General features: G+C 32.6%; 1 protein-coding gene across 1 annotated transcript in view; it reads right to left on the reverse strand.

Moving 5' to 3' along the window:
* Positions 1-20,784, reverse strand: part of LOC124369681 (alkaline phosphatase-like) — a 77,383-nt gene extending 56,599 nt beyond the window's left edge. The window contains exon 1 of the mRNA XM_046827734.1: positions 20,621-20,784. Coding sequence (XP_046683690.1) covers positions 20,621-20,741 — 121 coding nt within the window. The 5' untranslated portion in view covers positions 20,742-20,784. The remainder of the gene's footprint in view (positions 1-20,620) is intronic.
* Between the last annotated feature and the right edge of the window lie 207 nt (positions 20,785-20,991).

Consider the following 20,991-nt stretch of genomic DNA (forward strand, 5'->3'; position numbering starts at 1 on the left):
AGTGAAGAAATATTCAGATGAAGGAATTGATATTAGTCTGTCTAGTCCTTAGATTAGAAGCCGGGTATAGTCAGCGTCATCAAGATGTTATTTGTGCCAGGATTCTTAGTCTTAGAAGAGAGCGAAACGCATTGAGCCTATTGATATCGAAGATACAAAGAAAATTAAATTAACTGTCTTTAGCGTTAAAAATCATAAATAATAAAAATAATAATAAAGCTTTACGCAAAACATTATCCGTTTTTGTAATGCACTTAACTATTACCACGCGTTCCTTTTAGGGTAGTTATGCCACACTTCAAATTTAATTATAATCTAATAACGTATAAAGTGCATGTCACCGGTAAAGCAGTAATTATTAACCATTCAATTTTAAATATATGAATTTGATAAGATTCAATGTTAAATTGGAACTGTCCCTTGATATGAAATCTAAAAAAGGAGAACTTGAATGAGCAGCACAACTTGGGTCAGTCAGACCATACAGCGGCGAATTTATTGCTAAATTCTAATTAAAATATGCCAGTTTTAGGATTAATTATGATCATTATAGATAGTTAATTACACTAAATGTAAGCTTTTAACATCAAATTCCAATCACTTTTATGCGTTATACCCAACCTTAAATTGATAGTGTTATTTCTCTGTACATCGGTTAGTTATACTATTGTTTGCTTATTTCTTAGATTTAAATCTTAGTTTACTATTATAAATATATAATAGCTGCAGTACTCACATATAACGTCAGTAAGAGAATGTGGCATGTATAAGGATAAACGAGGCAAGAGGAAAATGGTTTTATTACTACAGCATCTGTGTCGACAATCTCTTTAGCGCTCTAGCGTTTTACATAACGCCTCAAATAACCTTTTGCGATGCAACTCCCATATCACTCATTACTAAAGTTATTATGTAACCTGCGCGTTGATAACCTTCTCAGGTGGCCAACAAGTACTGATAACCTACATAGGTGTAACTGTTTCAATCACTCTTTCACTAGCTCCTGTACATTCATATCTGAGTTGATAACAATTAACTAGGGACTACATCTCTACGCACTATCGTATAAGCGGATATAATATTTTACTTTCAATACTCCCTTGTCCTAGTGTATTGTCGATACCTAAAGTAAAATAAGCATTATGCTAAAATCACAATTACACAGGGACGGATATGTTTTTAAATGCATTTTAAAATGAGGAGAATCGAGGGTGTATGGGTTAGAGAAGAAAGAAATTAAGGGGAGCACCTGGATCTATGCTTTCCCCTGGGGCCAAAAACTTCAGCTACCGCCCTGCCGTACATGTTAAATTTTAAAAGTAGAGAACGTAAGCGCCTAATTTATAGCTGAGAAATTCAATAAATAGTTTTTCGTTTTACAGAATTTCATTGTAATAGTGACCTGCCCCTACTTATCCTGAAACGCCGAGTGCATTAGACATTTAGATCCAGCTTTTCTCAAAATCACGGTGACTGCTGGGGAGAAGTGTCATGATTCCAGAGCTTATTTATACAATACTGTAATTAGATTGTCAGAAAGCTTCGACTGACTATCTCCATGGACGTGGACTACTTTCATGACAAGTAAATCACCATTAGGAAATTCTCGTTTCTTTGTCTGTTAAATCTCTAGTGTTAATCCATTATCCTTTTCACCCCTTTACTATTGTTACAGTTCTTTGTGATCACTTGAATTTATTGGATCGTTGCTAACGTATAAAACTCAATGTATTTTGATTATCTGCAAAGGCGGTGTTTCATTAGTTAAACGAAATTGTCCAGTCGTTTAGTAATTATGTTATATAAATTGTTGCGAATTAAATTAATCTGATAATATTTTGCAATAACTTCTATTCTCTAAAACTACGTTTTGGTAATAGGCTACGTTCCATTTAATTACACAGAGAACTTCAACCTTCAGCCTTTGCTTACGTTTGTACGTAGGAAAAGCTGGAGAATAAGTATAAATAGATGGACATTTGGGGGTATTAATGTTTTAGAAAATTACAAAACATACAAATTCAAAATTTAAAATTTAAAAAATGACCTTCAGTTTGGGTACATTATTCGAAAGCAACTTGGTGGTATGTGTTCTTATTTCATATGTGATATACGTTTTGTGATATATGCAAAATAAACGTACTCGCATTAGTCGACACGATAAAATATTCCTAAGTAATCTACAACACCAAAAACGTTACTTAAGTACCTACGAAAAGGCTCAGCAATATCAGTAATGCACAATATAAAACTACTGTCGAACTTGGTTACAGCAAGAGTCACTCAATTGCAACAAAAACTTGAAAATCAAATCTTGTCTTCTAAGATGTTGGGATTTAACCTGAATTATATAAAGACTTGGTTAAATCTTTATAATTATAATTATAAATTATAATTAAGCTTACTCTAAATAATTATAAAGCTTGCTACGCTTTTTCTTACTTAGTTCACCCTTTTCTAAATATTTTAATACGGACCCATAAATTTGTTGGAGGATTTGAAGTAAAGATAAATATCCAGTTCGAAAACAAATTCTTTCCTATTTATTTTGCCCACGAAGAAGGGTTGTCATTTTAAACTGTTTGGTAAAGGAATCAAATATGCCCTTTTGGAGGACATCATCTCAAATTTTGATCGTACCAATAAGAGAGTAAATTTTCGAGGACATGTTTGTATATCTCCAAATTTAATTTTCTCAATGTCTATAAGGATAATAGGTTTTTTAAGAAGGTTAACTGTGTGTGTGTGTGTGTGTGTGTGTGTGTGTGTGTGTGTGTGTGTGTGTGTGTGTGTGTGTGTGTGTGTGTGTGTGTGTGTGTGTGTGTGTGTGTGTGTGTGTGTGTGTGTTATATGTGTCTGTTTATACCCTATAAACACAATTATACATGTGTGATCATCGTATAACTTGGTAGTCTATCTATTTAAGTTTAGTTGCCTTTTGATCAAATTTTATAAGGGACACTAGGAATCTGAGCATATTTGAGAGTTCCAGAGAGAGTGTTACATGGACTCTCGAATGCAGTAACCCTCAAGAGTAACACTTGCGAGGTAGATGTAATACAGGTTTTGAAGTGTATTACGGGTAAACAATATGGAGAGTGAGGAGTGCGGGTGCAGAGAAACCTCTACAGATAATGAAAATGTTGCTGAGCTGATGCAGACTTTAATACGACCCTCAAAGTAACCCCTCCGAGTGATTCTGTGAGGCAGGTATTTATTAGGGTAGTGTTAATAGAATTATAAATGCTAATTGCTGAAAAACATACACCCGTGACTGATTAAAGGTTTTTAGTAAAATGTGAAACAAAACGTGTTTAGTAATTTGTCAGTTTACCCACTGTATTTTAAGAAGCATTGTAAACCACTCTGTCTAGGGATACAGTATTTACGGGACTGATGATAATTTAGTCTAATTATCTAACACTTTGTAAATATAAGTTAAAGATTTACCTTAGAAAGGTATGGTTTGTCCCACTTGTACCGTTAAATATGAGTTCATACAAGTAATATTAATACTACAAATTAATTAACGAGTTCGTATGATAATAGTTTGAGTGTTAAAATAGCAAATTATCTACCATATATATACTCCTTTCTTTTACAAAATGCAATAGTTAAATTTTGTACTCTGTTTTACAGACTTTGAATAAATACACTAATTAATGTTTTTGAATCATTGAATGTATAAAAAGCACAAGTATGGGGTTTTTAAATGTTCCAAGTGCTAGGAAATATCTCTAAAGGATTGTCATGAACTGTCGAAATGAAAAACGCCACATTGCTATTGAAGGCATCCTTTGTAACACTAAATGACGTGTATTTGATTACATGGAAGGTTTTATAAGTGCAGCACAAAGCATACATCTCGTACTCGATCTAGTTATACGGCTGTTGATAATGCTTCTCTTAACTCTCTCTTTACACGGCTCCTAGTAGCAAGTTTTACCATTTTGGAATTAACACTTTTGAAGGAGACTTTATACCTGGACATATATTTTCATTAATGAAGTACTTTTCTTTATGATTAGTAAAAATGACAACCAACGCAAAATACAATTTTTGCTACGTTGCAAACACAAACACCAGAACAACGAGTTATGAATGAAACACAGTTTGACAACATTTAAAAAGAAATACCCAAACAGACAACACAGACCCGATAAACGGCCGTCACTGCTTATAAAACATAACTTGTTATCATTGACAACAGTTTCGATTTATTTACTACCCCAAAATAGAGTGCTGAACTTTGGAAAGTTTTTCATATACTTTGCAAACATTTAATCAAACATTAATCTGGCAGGTTTATATTTTGTAGACAAGTAAATTAAGTAAAGTGTGAAAAATATGGAATAAGGTTCATATAAAACTAGCTGTAATAAAAACAATCAATTTTCACTGCTGTCTATTTCACTACTTGAACCTTTTCGTCGCAAAGAAGCTGTCTCAATTTCAAAATTTTTGGATAACAGCACAAAACTATTTTCTCCACAGAATTAAGATAGTTATGATTGTAATAAAGTAAAAATCATCTTCTAACCTCTCTGTAGAGTAATGTGGCTACAAGAAGTAGATAAAATATCGGAAACAAATGTTTATTATACAGTGTCATCTATAGTGTTATTTTAAAAGAGCTTAGTACAGAAAAAACAATGAACTCTTTGTTAATATGAAGGTTTGATTAATACATTTTATATAAGAGTTATAAAATATATACGATTCTATGATTGAAATGATAACTGAAGTTTCTTCCCACATTAGGTGTAAACTCTACACGCTAACTTAACCTATGTAGTATTATAAACAGGTGAATTAGTCTAAACGTCCTTTTAATTTATAGGATTTATAATTGCATTTCTTTATGACCTTCTTTCTTTGTACCAGTTACGCCGCGTATTCCAATCTTACTCTGCTTTATTTTAAGAGTTTCTTTAAATTTAAAAGCTTTACATATTAATGGATCTTCAATCATGTATTAAACTACAGTATATGTAACCAATATAATTCACACTAGATGCAGTAAAAACAGCATTAAGCAAAATGATGGCGGCCACCAATGGCCTGAGTTTATCTCCCACGGAACTGAGTGTTTGGTGGAGTTCACAGAGAGCCATCCTGGAGCAATAACAGCAGCTAAAAGAAAAAAGTTAGAACCTAGTTCCTTTATGTATGCAGACCCTTTAGCAGACCTTTTCACAAGTTAAAAAACGTGGTTTTCCTAAAATTGACATATAGCTCTTTTAAGACGGAAAAGGTTAATTTGTATTCTTTGCTAAATGGTATCGATAACTGAAGAAAGGGTTTTTAGTAGAATTTTTATAGAAAATTCTATTTTTCTATAAACATGGCTACGGGTATAAAGCTAAATAAGTTAAATGAATTTTCTGGAGTAAAAGCAGTCCTCATCATAAAATGTTTTAGATGTGTTAAATAAATTCCGCCATAAAGAAGTGGACTCTAACAGTGGGATCATCAGGTACGGTCGAACACCAGGTTTACAGTCGATGCAGAAAACCATTGAAGAAATCCATCAAAAGCAAATATTGATAGCTTAACTGTGAGAATAACGCTTTAGAATATAGGATACGATTAAGATGATTAGAATACAATACTGACATTTCCTCTGATAAAACACAATCAACAATAGACTTTACTTAGGAGCAATTGACATTCTCGCTCAACGTGTAATGACTATAGGACTATAGTTACGTTGCCAGAATGAGATTATCCATTCGTTCCAAGTTTTCGTGGGTCTCAATATTTGTAATGTCACTCTTATACAGAGTTTATGTAAGAAACTTGAGGCTATGTTCCATACGACAGAGTACAAACTAGTTGCTCAAAATCAACTTTGTATACCAGATATACAGATTCTCTATATCCTGTTCTTATTCCTGATCGGGCATGACCCGATTTCTGCAATTTGGAAAGTAAATTTTCCTAGCAATCCTATTGCTACCCTACCTTATCTGCGTGAGAAATGCAATAACAAGAATCCGCCGGGTTGTACAAATACCATTACATATTTTGAATTTGATACATAATCTCTTACGCATGACGAGGTCTTTAACAATTCAGAAAACAACTTAAAGACATTTTTGGGCACATTGGGACAAGCCAATAAAACTGACAATAGGTCCAATGCAAATATCGTTTTTGTGCGCTTCATGCAAACTATGCAGCAGTTGTGGTTTTAGGATAGGGTTAATTAAATACCTTTTCACGGGGTCGTGTATATCGCTGTTTTATTATTTATTAACGGACAAACCATTTTGCAATAAATTACACAATAGCTGATACAAGCGATAAGGCAATAAAAATACAAAAAAAGAATAAGTGTATAAATCGAGAGAATGCGATACAATAACATTATGAAGCTTATAAACAACAAGATGTAAACAAAAATATAAACTATTGAAACATAAACAATGAAACTGCAAGATGTGTTCTGCAAATACAGCAATTAATTAACAAAAACCAGATACCAACAACAATACAATATATATAATAATAAATACCAACAATAATAAACTATATAAAAGTGCAATAACAGGAATAAATAAAATATAATAAATATATAAAAGCAATGAGAACTGATATTAACAGCTAATAAACTATGTAATTTAGCAATAACAAGAATACCATATATTAGTATTAAAAATGAGTAATTAATAAGTAGCTAGGAAATAAATTATTATATAAAATTGCAGTACACGACACTCCGTAGAGGCGCTTCCAATCACTCTTGAGCTGCGATAAGTGAGGTGTCCTTCCTCCTGAACAGCTGGCCACTGCTGTATAATCAGTAGCTTAATTGGTGAGAACTTCCACTCCCCGCGCGATGGTCCGCGCCTGTACAACCCCAGCAGAAAGAAGAGAGAAGGCCTGCCGGCGAACCTGGTGAAGACCATCGAAGAACAGGTCACACCCAGACGCAACCCGATTTCCCAGGCGAATAAACCTTGCGAAAGGACTGTTTGACCTACTCATAATTGGTTTAAACAGTAATGAAGTGGTAAGAATGTGGGTAGGATTTCCAACTGGTTTATGAGAGCCATTTTTGTCATTTGTTTTCACCTTAGAAAGGAACATGCCAATAATATTATTATATATTCGATAAAAAATCCCTTATATTAACTGAGTCTGTAATGACCCTCGTAAGAACATATATACTAATACAAGTCCATTCCACTACCCAGCAGGGATCACTTCTGGCTGGTTTATACCTTCCAGTTGAACCTAATACTGGGCACAGCAAATACCGATGTGTCACTTAAATCTGGACAATCCTACGGATGTCCAGCAGCAGCACATCTCTAATCGCAATTGTCGAGATTCTGGGGAGCAAGGGCAATTAGATAGGTCTAGTCTACTGCGGGAGATGACTGCTGGAGTTGGTGGGGTTCGTTCCCTAGTGTTTCCCCAAGTGGTTCTTGCTAGCCTCAACAAGGGTGTGCCACCCCTTGCCTGCAGAGGCCGGTTCAGAGCTGGCCTCTCCTTCTTCCGGGGGTAACTTTGAGGTTAGTACCCTTATTCTTCCTCATGGATCTCGATAAGAGGCGGCTCCTTCCTCCTTGTGTAGATACTATTGGTTGAGGTGGTAAACATAACAACGTGTGGTTAAACGTATGTTTAATACGTACCAATAGATATTGCTATTTGTTACAGTTGTTAATTTTGTGTTACGCGAGAATCAGGACTCCCAGGAGGCGCAGCGTCACTTCGTGGCGGTGACGTACGGCTGGCAGGAGGGAAATACCGGAAATAACGAAAAAACTATTCTGATAGAATTATTCAACTAATTGTAATGTAAAATGTTAAAATTCATAAAGATTTATTGTTCACAAAATTATTACCAGAATAATTTTATTTTATAATTAAAAGAAGAACTTCTATACAATAATTGTATTACAAATTTAAATAAATATCCTTCATTTATACATAATATTCTATGATTATCTAGTTTATAAATTTTAAAGGTTTGTGTGTGTCCTGATAACGTTGGATTACAAACACATTTCCTAAAAAGTCCTAAAAAGGATTAAATAAGATCTCTAAATTATACGTCTAATAGAAAACATGTTTATATTTATGCACAATGTACAAGAAGCCATAGAAAGCTTGAAAACAAGTTATTTTGTGACAAGCATAAAATTTATTTAAACATGTATTGTGAAACGAGAAAATAAACTATTTATAGCAAAACGAAGGTGCTAATACCTTAGAATCCCGACAGAGGTCTCTGGAGTATACCCCGTTGCCGTATAATATCCTGGTGCTGATAACAAACAGTGTATACAGACTGCATATAAATGAGCACTCGGTTAACTCCTCTACTCTTAAGTTCATTAAATGATGATTACTATCAAACAACAAATTTTGCGATATGTGTATTGTGAAACGGGAAAGTAAAATATTTATAGCGAAATGAAGGTACTAATACCTTAGAATCCCGACAGAGGTCTCTGGAGTATACCCCGTTGCCGTATAATATCCTGGTGCTGATAACAAACAGTGTATACAGACTGCATATAAATGAGCACTCGGTTAACTCCTCTACTCTTAAGTTCATTAAATGATGATTACTATCAAACAACAAATTTTGCGATATGTGTATTGTGAAACGGGAAAGTAAAATATTTATAGCGAAATGAAGGTACTAATACCTTAGAATCCCGACAGAGGTCTCTGGAGTATACCCCGTTGCCGTATAATATCCTGGTGCTGATAACAAACAGTGTATACAGACTGCATATAAATGAGCACTCGGTTAACTCCTCTACTCTTGTTCATTAAATGATGATTACTATCAAACAACAAATTTTCGCGTTTTGTGTATTGTGAAACGTGAAAATAAACTATTTATAGCAAAACGAAGGTGCTAATACCTTAGAATCCCGACAGAGGTCTCTGGAGTATACCCCGTTGCCGTATAATATCCTGGTGCTGATAACAAACAGTGTATACAGACTGCATATAAATGAGCACTCGGTTAACTCCTCTACTCTTGTTCATTAAATGATGATTACTATCAAACAACAAATTTTGCGATATGTGTATTGTGAAACGAGAAAATAAACTATTTATAGCAAAACGAAGGTGCTAATACCTTAGAATCCCGACAGAGGTCTCTGGAGTATACCCCGTTGCCGTATAATATCCTGGTGCTGATAACAAACAGTGTATACAGACTGCATATAAATGAGCACTCGGTTAACTCCTCTACTCTTAAGTTCATTAAATGTTAACCGCTTTCAGATAATTGTACTACATATACAATATATTGATACATCTCGTAAACCTTCATGGTAAATCAATTTTGTCACTATTTTTTGTATTTACAAAAACTAAAATGTTACTCACTTAATCAATAACAAAACCCTGTTACTAACAAAGAAGATATTGGTAATCAGGGTTTCAATTTTAACTTCCGTATTTATTTAATAAAGCTCCTGGTCGTCAAGGGTGTGACACATCGAAAGAAAAATGACATAAAATTAGATTTTCTTTCCACATCTAACAGTAAGAAAATTCTTTCTTTCCACATGCTAGGTAAAATTTAAAATATTCAAATTCCTTATCCAAAATTAAGCCTCCGAAAAAATTGAGTATCACGTTGTGCTATCGTATAGCGATTTTATTTTTAAATCTATAGCTAATTTGTACAGTACATTAAGGTTATTATATTATAAACTAGCCTGAATGGGAATCAAGTACGTGTCTCTCAGTACAGATTAAATTATAAATGTTGTACCAGGTGTAGTAGCTGTTAAAACAATGTATTGGTATCCTTGCTTCGCTAGTGACGACAGCTTAGGCAGTAGGTTCATGATTACTTAACGTCTGTTTGTGCACGTGACGTTTATCTCGCCTACTGGTGCTTGTGTAAGTGTTTATATGAGTAATTAGACTTTACAACATGTTAAAGTAATGTTTAGACATATTTCTGAATGAGTTTCAATGTCGTATATTGCACAATGCATAAGGAAAAATACGTATAATTTTGTGGGAGTGTAGGTCTACTATATGTGGAAAATGTAAAGAATATAGGAAATTGGGGTAATTTAAATGTAAGGTAAAAGCCAAATACCGTCAAAAGCTTCATTTATATTCGGATAGCATAACCATGCTGTAAATAAAAAGTAATAAAAATAGCTTGTAGTAATTGAGCAAGACTGAGTAAAACCGTTTATCCCGATCGCCTGTACATTGAACGAAAGTGCGTATGCAAGAAACAACAGCATTGCTATAATGAACTATGCATTATTTACATTAATGTTATACCAGTCTGTTCTATTTGACTGATAGCCGTGCGAGACCTTCATTGTACAACACTCACACCTGATACTGGAAGGACATTGACACTGATAACAGACCGATAACATGGATTCTCATTGATAACACGAATTCTCACCGATAACATGGATTCTCACTAATAACACGGATTCTCACTGATAACACAGATTCTCACTGATAACACGAATTCTCACCGATAAAATGGATTTTCACTGATAATACGAATTCTCACCGATAACATGAATACTCACTGATAACACGAATTCTCACCGATAACACAGATTCTCTCTGATAACACGGTTTCTCACCGATAACATGGATTCTTACTGATTACACGAATTCTCACCGATAACATGTATTCTCACTGATAACACGAATTCTCACCAATAACATGGATTCTCACTGATAACAATACTCACCGATAACACCGAATCTCACTGATAACAATAATTCTCACCGATAACACGGATTCTCACCGATAACATGGATTCTCACTGATAACAAGAATACTCACCGATAAAATGGATTCTCACTGATAACTCGAATTCTCACAGATAACACCGATTCTCACTGATAACACGAATTCTCACTGATAACACGAATTCTCTCCGATAACACAGATTCTCTCTGATAACACGGATTCTCACCGATAACATGGATTCTCACTGATAACTCGAAATCTCACAGATAACACCGATTCTCACTGATAACACGAATTCTCACCGATAACATGGATTCTCACTGATAACACGAATTCTCACCGATAACATGGATTCTCACTGATAACAATAATTCTCACCGATAACATGGATTCTCACTGATAACAAGAATACTCACCGATAAAATGGATTCTCACTGATAACACGAATTCTCACTGATAACACAGATTCTTACTGATAACTCGAATTCTCACCGATAACACCGAATCTCACTGATAACAATAATTCTCACCGATAACACGGATTCCCACTAATAACACGGAGCGCAATTATTTGGGCCGTTACAACCGGGTCAGAGCTGATGAATGTAAATAGCAAGTTTTCTTTCCACGATAATAATTATGTTTGCTCTTTGTGCAAAGACTATTTATAATTTTTCCTTAGTCTACTATATTTTAATTTATGTTAGGATATTTTATCTTGAAAATCAGTATTTTAACAAAACAGAGTCGAACATTATTTGAAGGTTATGCGTTGGAAAGTTACAGGGACATATGCCAGGGCAACATGGAATGATTGGCGTTAACTCCTGAAGGAATTACATTTTAAGTTCATTCGGTTATGTCATAGATTAATGCATATTTAAAATGATAACTATTATCACATAATATAGTTTTAAGTTAATTTTGACAAATAGAAATGTAAAATAGAGGAAATAATAAAATAATCTTATTTATTGTTTTCGCTATTTTCACAACAGTTAAATTAATTGTTTCACGCTACATATGAATATTGTCTCCTGTATCATTATTATGATTCTTCTAGGCTGTTGTTTTGTTATTATTTTTGGGAGTATAGCAAGCAATTAAAGCAGTAATATCATTTAATTAACTTTAAACATTTTAAATTTGACCTTATTGTGGTCAAATGCATATCCAGAATATCTAAATAATCTTTCCTCGAGGTTAAGAATTTAATTCATTAATTCTGAATAAACACAAACATACTTAATATTGTATTATAAATGTCTAAGAGTTTGCATATAATGGTAAGATTAGATTTAACGTGTTCTTTTGTTATTAAACTTATGCACACTAAAGTGATATGTAATATTTAATTGCAAATGAGTGCACAATCTTTTTAAGAATATGTTTCAGTTGTATAGGCTATATTTTGTTATAACAGTAATGAAATGAAGTATCAGTAACTTATTATATTATTTCACATCTTATAATAGATTGTATATAATAATTTAGAAGTGTGGGAACGTCAAGTTGCAAATTATATTTTTTGAGCAGTGGGAACCAGACAGATGAAGTATTGTTTGCTATAGTAAATGGATTTGGTGCTGCATTTGCTATTTTATTAGTTTGTAGAAATAAATCACTTTTCACTATAGAACTAAGTTTACCAAGAAATAAATTGTTCAGCATAAATATATATATATATATATATATATATATATATATATATTATATATATATATATATATATATATAATTTCAACAACCGAGATAGTTAGGGAAGATTTTATTTTATTATTCAACTATTTGAAAGCTTATATTTATGATTAAAAAGACTATTACGGAAGACCAACAGACTTCAATGACCATTATGTTTGAATGTTAAGAAACTATACAGGAAAATAATATGAATTTAATAAATTATTTGATAGAAAATTTGTCGAATAAATGACTAACGAAAATTAATTGTCCAATTTGCGATAAAGAAATATTTTGAAAACATTATGATAGACATACTTTAAAAACACTTGGAGAATGAACACAATAAAAATAAAGAACTTATCATTTAAATATGGCACGAATTAAATTAATATTTTAAAATTTAAAGCAATAGTTTTAACAAAATAAAAATAATTTGAAAAATAAGAATTTTCATACCGAAAAATTGAAATATATCGCTGAAAAACCTCTTCGAAAATTGTATGGTTTATTGATAGAAAATGATAAAACACATAAAAAGTAAAGGAAAATCCAAATCGTCTTGGAAATAAACTTCAGAATTACAAAACATGTTCAACTCTTAGCTGTTCAAAATGGTTTTACAATTAAAAAATCTAGAAAGGATCTGATTGATGAATTATAAAGTTTTAAATTCCCATTCAGAACCATTAAAAAATGAATATTTTTTACTCAATTTAAAAATACTTAGCCTATAAACATAAACAAAAAAATATATGTTGTTTTTTCAAAGTGTTCTTTACAATACTTAGGTTTAAAGCAAACAAAGAGTTATAAACAATTTTTCAAAGCGCTTAGCAACTTTTGAAGTTTCAGACGTATTTTAAAATGAATTCACATATGAAAATGTGAATGAACAACTACTACAGTAGTTTTAATTCATACACATTAAACACAGCACAATTTCACATACTTTGCCGTATTTAATATAAAGTTAATTCACCTCCGACTGAATCCACTAATTTAGAGAATATTGCTATTCGCAGTGCCCTGAATTTATTCGCTAACTTCCGGGTTCTGTCTCAATGGTTCACGTCAAATGAATGTCGGTAGATTCCGATTTCCGACAAATATGAATACCGAGGTATGTTCCTGAAAGTATCGTTCCGAGAGTATCACATTACGATATCTCTGCCGACACATTACTTTACAATAATAACCAAACACAATTCATGTTGAATTCGACCTCACGAAGTTACCCTACAGGAAACAGTTTATTAAATAGCAATATGAACGTGAACATCAGTTTACAAAAAACGGTCAGCGTACACCTGCATTTTACACATTTTAAAGTGTAGCCTTGTTGGAAATTTCTCTGTTGCTGGTAGCAGAAATAATTTTCCATTTCGTGGAAACAGTATGCTGAGTTTTAGACTATGTCTTTGATATGAAAATGTAATATAGAATTAAATGAGTTGTCTAATACAATACCCACTCATCTTCTATCTACGAAACTGATCAGTTATGAACTTGTTTACAATCTCGCCGTTCTTTTAATGAAGGGGGAAGCCATAATGATGGCTGGAAGGATCCGGTCGACAGATATGGCTAGTTGGCAACATCTGAGTTTAGAAGAAATTATGGAAGGTGAACAGGGCAGTAACTGATATAAATATGTTTTAATAGAAAATCAAATAACATCCCGTATAAATTCAACTTTTCAATGCATTCAACTAGCTTCTTTATGATTTACAATTTAAAATAAACAACTTTTATAATAATTATTAATAATTCCTTAGTAAATATAATACTGTATAAATTCCAATAATACGAAGAATACTTTTAAATTTCTATGTATTATTTTTTATACACACGTTATTTTTTTTATTTATTAGTACGGCATTAATTTTTAAGTTGTGATGCAAGTTAAATTTTATAAAAAGAATATGGGGAATGTATGTACAATAAAGCGAGTTATAAACCTCATTCTGAATTTGTATTAGGTAAAAACGTTGACGTAAAGGTTAATATCGAGGAAACGTGTCTCTGGTGCAGAATTTAACCAATGACCACCAACACCGTGTGGAGGTTTATTGTAAAATATCTATTTTCAATTATTTCAAAGCAGAAATAAAGAATATTTAACGTATTATCGTGTTTATTCTGTGTAGTATGTTTTTTATAAAAACATACCTTTTTGAATAAACATAGTGTTAACTATTTTGTTATCCTAGCTGAAAAATAACATGTGACATACTGTATGTCCAAATGTAGTGACAGGATATTTGCAGTTGCGAAATGAATGGGCTAAGCGAACTTTCATTCGTACTGCTTCGGAAGCAGAAGTTTTGCGGAAAGTTATGCGCTACAGTCTAAAGTGCCATTGAAGTTGTGAAAACAAAACTCGATGTTGTGAACCGATTCAAGAGCACTTCTATCATAAAATGTTGACGTCAGTGCTGTAACCAACTTCTGAAGAGTCATAAAGCCTATTATATTATTACGACCTTTCATTATGAAAGGGATATTCATCTAAATTAAACCCGAAGTGGATTAAGTAATTCTGTGTTCTCTACCCGTATCACTACTTCTTCCGAGAGAACTTTCTTTTTACCAAAATCTCTAAATAACTGCAGCTTTGTATATTATTAACGATCAAAGAATCGATTAAATTTAAATGGCTTATACATAGCATAAACCAAATTAATTTTCTTTGTTTACATATTTTATCGATAGTGGATGATTTGAAATGATAGTAGAATTTCGAACAATTACCATTGTCATATGTTACAAAATGTTTGAAATAATCTTCTTGAGGTGCCCAAAGCCCTAAAACATTCATTTTGAGAACCCACTTGAAGAAGAGGGTAGATCTACTCCCTCGAAAGGTATTGTCATACTTATTGTAACACGTAACGATGGCACGTATCCGCAGTGCTACTATCATATGAATTACTTTTCCTTCTTAAGGGCTCTAAAATATTTATTTGTAAAGTATGTGTTATTTATTAAGATGATATTGTTCAATTAGCTGTGTGGAGTATATTGAGGTTTTAACATTGTATAAACAATTGCTTATCCATGTTTATTTTTTAATTAACCTGAGTACCATAAATATTGGGCTAATTTGTTAATTATTTTAAGGGCCTATAATGATCATAATAACCATAAAAAGTATTGCAATTATTTACGAATTTCCACAGTGTTATGCCATTTACTATGTTTTCAGTGTTTGACAATTTCCTAATGGTTTACAATTTTGCTTTTGATAAACAAATATTTAGAGAAAATGTTTAACTTACTAACGTCCCTATGACTTGAGAGAAAATCATTTTACAGTGGAATTTAAGCGGATTCGTCTGTATAGTTCCAAAGGTCATTAAAAGCAGCGAGCCAGCGCATTCACGCCTGGCCTTTGATTGATTGAGTGAGTTATAGCAGTGATTAATAGAGCTGCCTGTTTTCTGTTATGGTGATTGTTGATCATCAATTTTGTCCCGATCTATTCAATTAGTCTATATTGTTTGAAGGCTTTACTTTGATACAAGAAGACAATTGAATGAGATCTCTTAGACATTTTTGAAGACAAGATAATCAAAGCTTTTTATGATATTTTTATCTGAACTAAGGTAATACAATATTAGGGTAACTTATTTATTTTGTTGAAAGAATCTTACTAAGAAAGAATAACAAAATTAAACATTCAAGAAACATTACAACAATTCAAGAACAAAACTATTTTATAGTGATAAATTAAAAATTTATTACGGTTAAAGAAAGGTCTTTACATGAAAGACTTAAAAATTAAATAATTATAGTAAAAAGTTACAAATTAAATACCCAAAAATCCAAGATAGTTATTAAATTTAATATTTTTCTTGGTAAAGATTAGTTTCATTCAAATGCACTAAAAAAGTTTTGATCGTGTTTGAATGAAATAATACTCTTTCTATAATAATAAATATAAAAAAATATATATGGAGAAAGATAGAAAACTGATTTCTTTTAAGTGTTTTTAACCTGTTCCTTTTTGGCAATTAACTTTATTTTCAGATATTACTCTTTTTTCATTTTATACTTTCAGAGTGGCATGACCTATATTAGTGAGACCGTAAAAGTTAAGACTTATATTCTGTACACATCTTAGGAGTAATTTTGACTTAAGAAGTTTTTTGACAATTGAGAATTTTTGCTGTTTTATTGCAGTATTTCTTTATGTTTATAAGATATTATGTTTAACGATGGTGCCCCTACATAACGATAATATATTTGAAGAATATATTACAATGTACAAAAAGCAATCAAACACAAAAATCTTAAAGGTCGGTTTTTACTAAGTTACTCTTATTAAACTTGCATCTTATTCATTGAATACAATTTCAAGTAAAGCATTTAAATAAGGCCGATCTATTTTACACATAAATTAAATAATGGAGATACTTAGAAGATCTGTGTTGAGTTAAACATATATTTGTATCGTGAAAGTGAGCATCGAACAACCAACAACGCTAGTAACGGAAGCTCATTACGGAGTCAGTTTGCAATACAGCATTCGCAAAGTTTCAAACTCAAACAGTGAAGTCCCGCTTCAGACAGCACATCGACATGTGCGGAACCGGCTATATTCGTATGGAACGAGGTTATTTCCTAATGAACCAGAATAAGCATACAAGTATGCTAGTTCAACAATGTGCCAGTAATTTAACTTTGGAAAGATATTATTAACAGTTAATGTCGTTCCCTTACTGATTCACTGACACTATTTCATGTAATACTCTAACAAGCTCTGGTGGCATTATCTGTAATCATTGATTATACATAAATAAAATTAGCAGATCAACCTTCAAGTCAATATTTTGTTGAAGGCAGGCCACTTTGTTCACCAATATTATAAAATATTTAAATGTAAAACTTACAAAAATAGCAACTTTCAAAGTAATCTAAGCCGTTATAGTTTGAAAACGCAATACTGCAGAGATTAAAGAACGTATACAGCTCGATGATGGCTACTGTATCATTTTTACAGATGTGTTACACAGTTCGTCTGTTCTACACAGTGGCGTGGTGGGGCTCTCAGGTGTACGCTTAAGTTTATTTTACGTACAAATTTTTCAGTTGTGATGCATGACCATCGCCACATATGTACTAGATTTTTAATCCTTGTGCATGCTTCACCTTATTCCTTAAGGTTTTTTTTGTTTTTGACCTGATGAAGAAGATGGTTTCCAAATCCTTGAAACATAGTTTCCTATCAGTAACAAAAGTCCGAAAACCTTGTGTCATATCATATATGAATACGTCAGTTGTCGTCCAAAACGAGAAGGTGATTTTAGTGACTTCAGATAATTAGTACAAATCACCAAGCGACTAAGCAGCTGAGACGTTATAATTTACGTGATGTTTATTTCGACATTTGCCACTTCCATAGAGTGGAAACGAAGAATGGAATTACTCTATATAGATAGCTTAAATTGGTTTATTAAGTGTTCTGGTTATTTTGAACTTAGCCTAGCTCAGTTATACGATTTAAAATTGATAAAAAATTAAAAATTAAGTGGGAAGTGCAAAACACCAATATAAAAATACATATTACCAAATATATGTGTATACTTAAAAAAATCGTTAAGGAAAAACTAAGTTAACTTCAAGAAAAGAAGAGGTGATATTTAGATGGCTGTACTTAAACGATATTCGGCTTATTCCAAAGAAAAAATTAAATATTATATCACTGTAAATCTGTAATTTTGAAAAAAAAAAACATTTCTTAAACTATCACAATATTCGTTAAAGGTAGGAGATATACTTATCCAAATTTTTTTGGAAATTTTCGGAAAATCTGACAATTTATGTTACACAATTTTAGCACTAGGTATCGACGATTACAATCTACCCTCTTCACCAGATGTAAGAAACGTAGTGCTTAAAAAGACCTAAACAACTTAAAAATCAAACAAATTCATACACACGCCATGACATTAAGGTCTAGGATCAAAATTTAAGCCCGGAAGCGGCTGCCTTTACTATTCTTCTTTCCGACATCAGGTTCCTGACGCATTGACACGCCGCTATACCGCAGGAAATGATAACATTGATTTTATTAGTGTTTGATTTGGTCAATGATTTACTATCGCTTGTGTGGTTGTGATGTGTGTTTGTGATGGTGACTTATGTGCAGTAACAACACCTGGGTTCATTGATTCTTGTCTGGACTTCAAACTGGTGAAGAGTATATTTTTATTTGTTTAGTAGCAATCAATAGATGTGTGGCAATAGTCACACACAGTAAGCAATTTTTATACAATACATTTCTTATATATGACGAACAGGATAGATTTAAATTCTCTAAACGTAGTTTTATACATTTTATATCATATAACGATAGCAAATGTCTGAAGTTCTATTATCGTTTCAAACTTTACATCTTCAATAACAAACTTTAAACAAAGAATTAACATTTAAGTATAAGATCTTCGAGATATTTGATAAATAGCCAGCAATGTCGTTGAGTGGATTATTAATTATTTGGTAACACGCAGAGGGTACCTTTAGTAAAGTAAGATACCTTGCAAAAGTATTCGACCAATAACTAGGGATAAACTCTCCCATGCACTTTTACGGAGAACGGACGTGTGAGTTGTAAAACGACGTTGATGCCCCATTTGCTTTTACGGACCAAAAATGAAGATGGGCGCCAGAATAACCTGCCCTTAAGGAAATATTGAAGGATCTCTAGGGCAGTAAACATCATTCTGAGAGTGAGACACAAATTTCTTCACGATCTCGTCCACAATAACTAGGCGATGTCAAGTGTTATACCTGAACTATCAAATATAGTTTTTAGCATATCCATGCTGTCTGTCTTCCACAGACTTACTAACTAAAAGTAGAGCTTATATAAAAGAAACACTTCTTATGTTGAAATTTGTTACCAAATGGTTATAGTATAATTTAAATTATACTAACTACGTAAAGCCGTAAAATATTTAGATACGTGAGGTAACTCATCAGACATGTAGCAAAAAGTCGCCATACTACATCTATTAGAGAGCAAGACAAGCTTTACGTGTTATTACAGAACAAAGTGTCCTTTGTAAGCACGTTGTCGTTTAATTTTGAATTTTGTGGTTGAATTTATCATATATTGCGTAAAATAAGTTGAAATACAATACAAACGCTTAATTTAACTTCAGCCGTAAAGTCACTTTAGCACCATTTATCTTGTGGTGTTATGGAGGGTTTAGGGCGTCAGCAACTGTCTCATTTGTTTCGTTACAATCAAGATTTCAGGCAACATTGTTAGTTGCTAACGTTTATGAATCTAAAGTAAACCGAATCAATAATTATTTAGCAAAATACTTCATTATACAATTACCACTATTTATGTTTTGTACTTGTGTTGAGACACCTAGACCTATATCGATGTAAACTGAAAAGTAATAAAATAATTTAATGTTGTTATCGATGAAAGGTGTGGAAGGGTGATATGATGTCGCAAATTTTGTAACATATAACGTTGGTAAATGTCATAAACCCTATTATCTTTACAAGGATTATAAGGATTTATATTACAAATCTTTGGATGATAAATTTAATTTGGAGAGACATTCTCTGTTTATTATTAGTTTTACATTTTAAACGTGTACCTTTGAAATGATTTATACTACATGTTACAAATGTACACAGCTTACACAATTGTCAGGGCAATTTTATTTACTTATTTAAAGGCTAAAGCATAATTTTGGAAGCTAATATTGCTTTTTTTAATTTTGGATATTGTGCGTAACAAAGACTGACTTAACGAGAAATATGGAATTAATATAAATAAACGATTGCTAAAGAAAGTGTTTAATTTGTCATGTGGAGATGAAAAATAAATGAGAAAATACAATTTAACTGCTCTTGTAACCTCGTTATCTTGAGCAGCCTTCATCATCTAGATGATACATCGTTTAATCAGTGGGCATTAGTATGTGGATGGTTTTTTATCAAGGTTATATTTTGTGTATGGCCAATGAATTCGAATTTTTTATTACTAAGAGTTCTATTTATATTTTAAAGCTAAGAAAGTGAAAATCACCGAATGGGGATTACTGTTGCAAATTTTCTGTTTGGAAGAACAGAAGTCAACGGACAAAAAAACAAAAAAAAAAAACAACACAGTATATTTATTTGTATTCTAATAGTCAATAATAGTGGTAACGGCGGACTGTATGAATACACTATACAACACACCAAGTTACCCACCTTCTTTCTGGGCCCAAGCTAGGAGACAGTCGACCTTGGAGTTGAACACGGAGAAGCAGTCCTCAAATAGGCCCCCAGCGTCTAGTCCAAGAGTCTCGAAGTTCGCCTTGACCCCGCACATGAGCGCTGTGGCGCAGGCGCTGGACTCCCCGATCTGCGCGTCTAGGTTGTACGTCTGGGAAAATCAAGAATAAGATCAGAAATTTTATCGGAAACAATTGAACTATGAATAATTGTACAGGTAAAAACTAGTGTTGAGTTTAGTTCTAGTTCACCTTTATCTTAGTGCAGCGTCTGGAATGTAACGCTGTCACAGACTTGACTTCTGGAATCTGGAGTCATGTTCGACTGGCGAGATCCAAAATAGTTGG

This window comes from Homalodisca vitripennis, chromosome X (genome assembly GCF_021130785.1).
Source record: "Homalodisca vitripennis isolate AUS2020 chromosome X, UT_GWSS_2.1, whole genome shotgun sequence".
NCBI lineage: Eukaryota > Metazoa > Arthropoda > Insecta > Hemiptera > Cicadellidae > Homalodisca > Homalodisca vitripennis.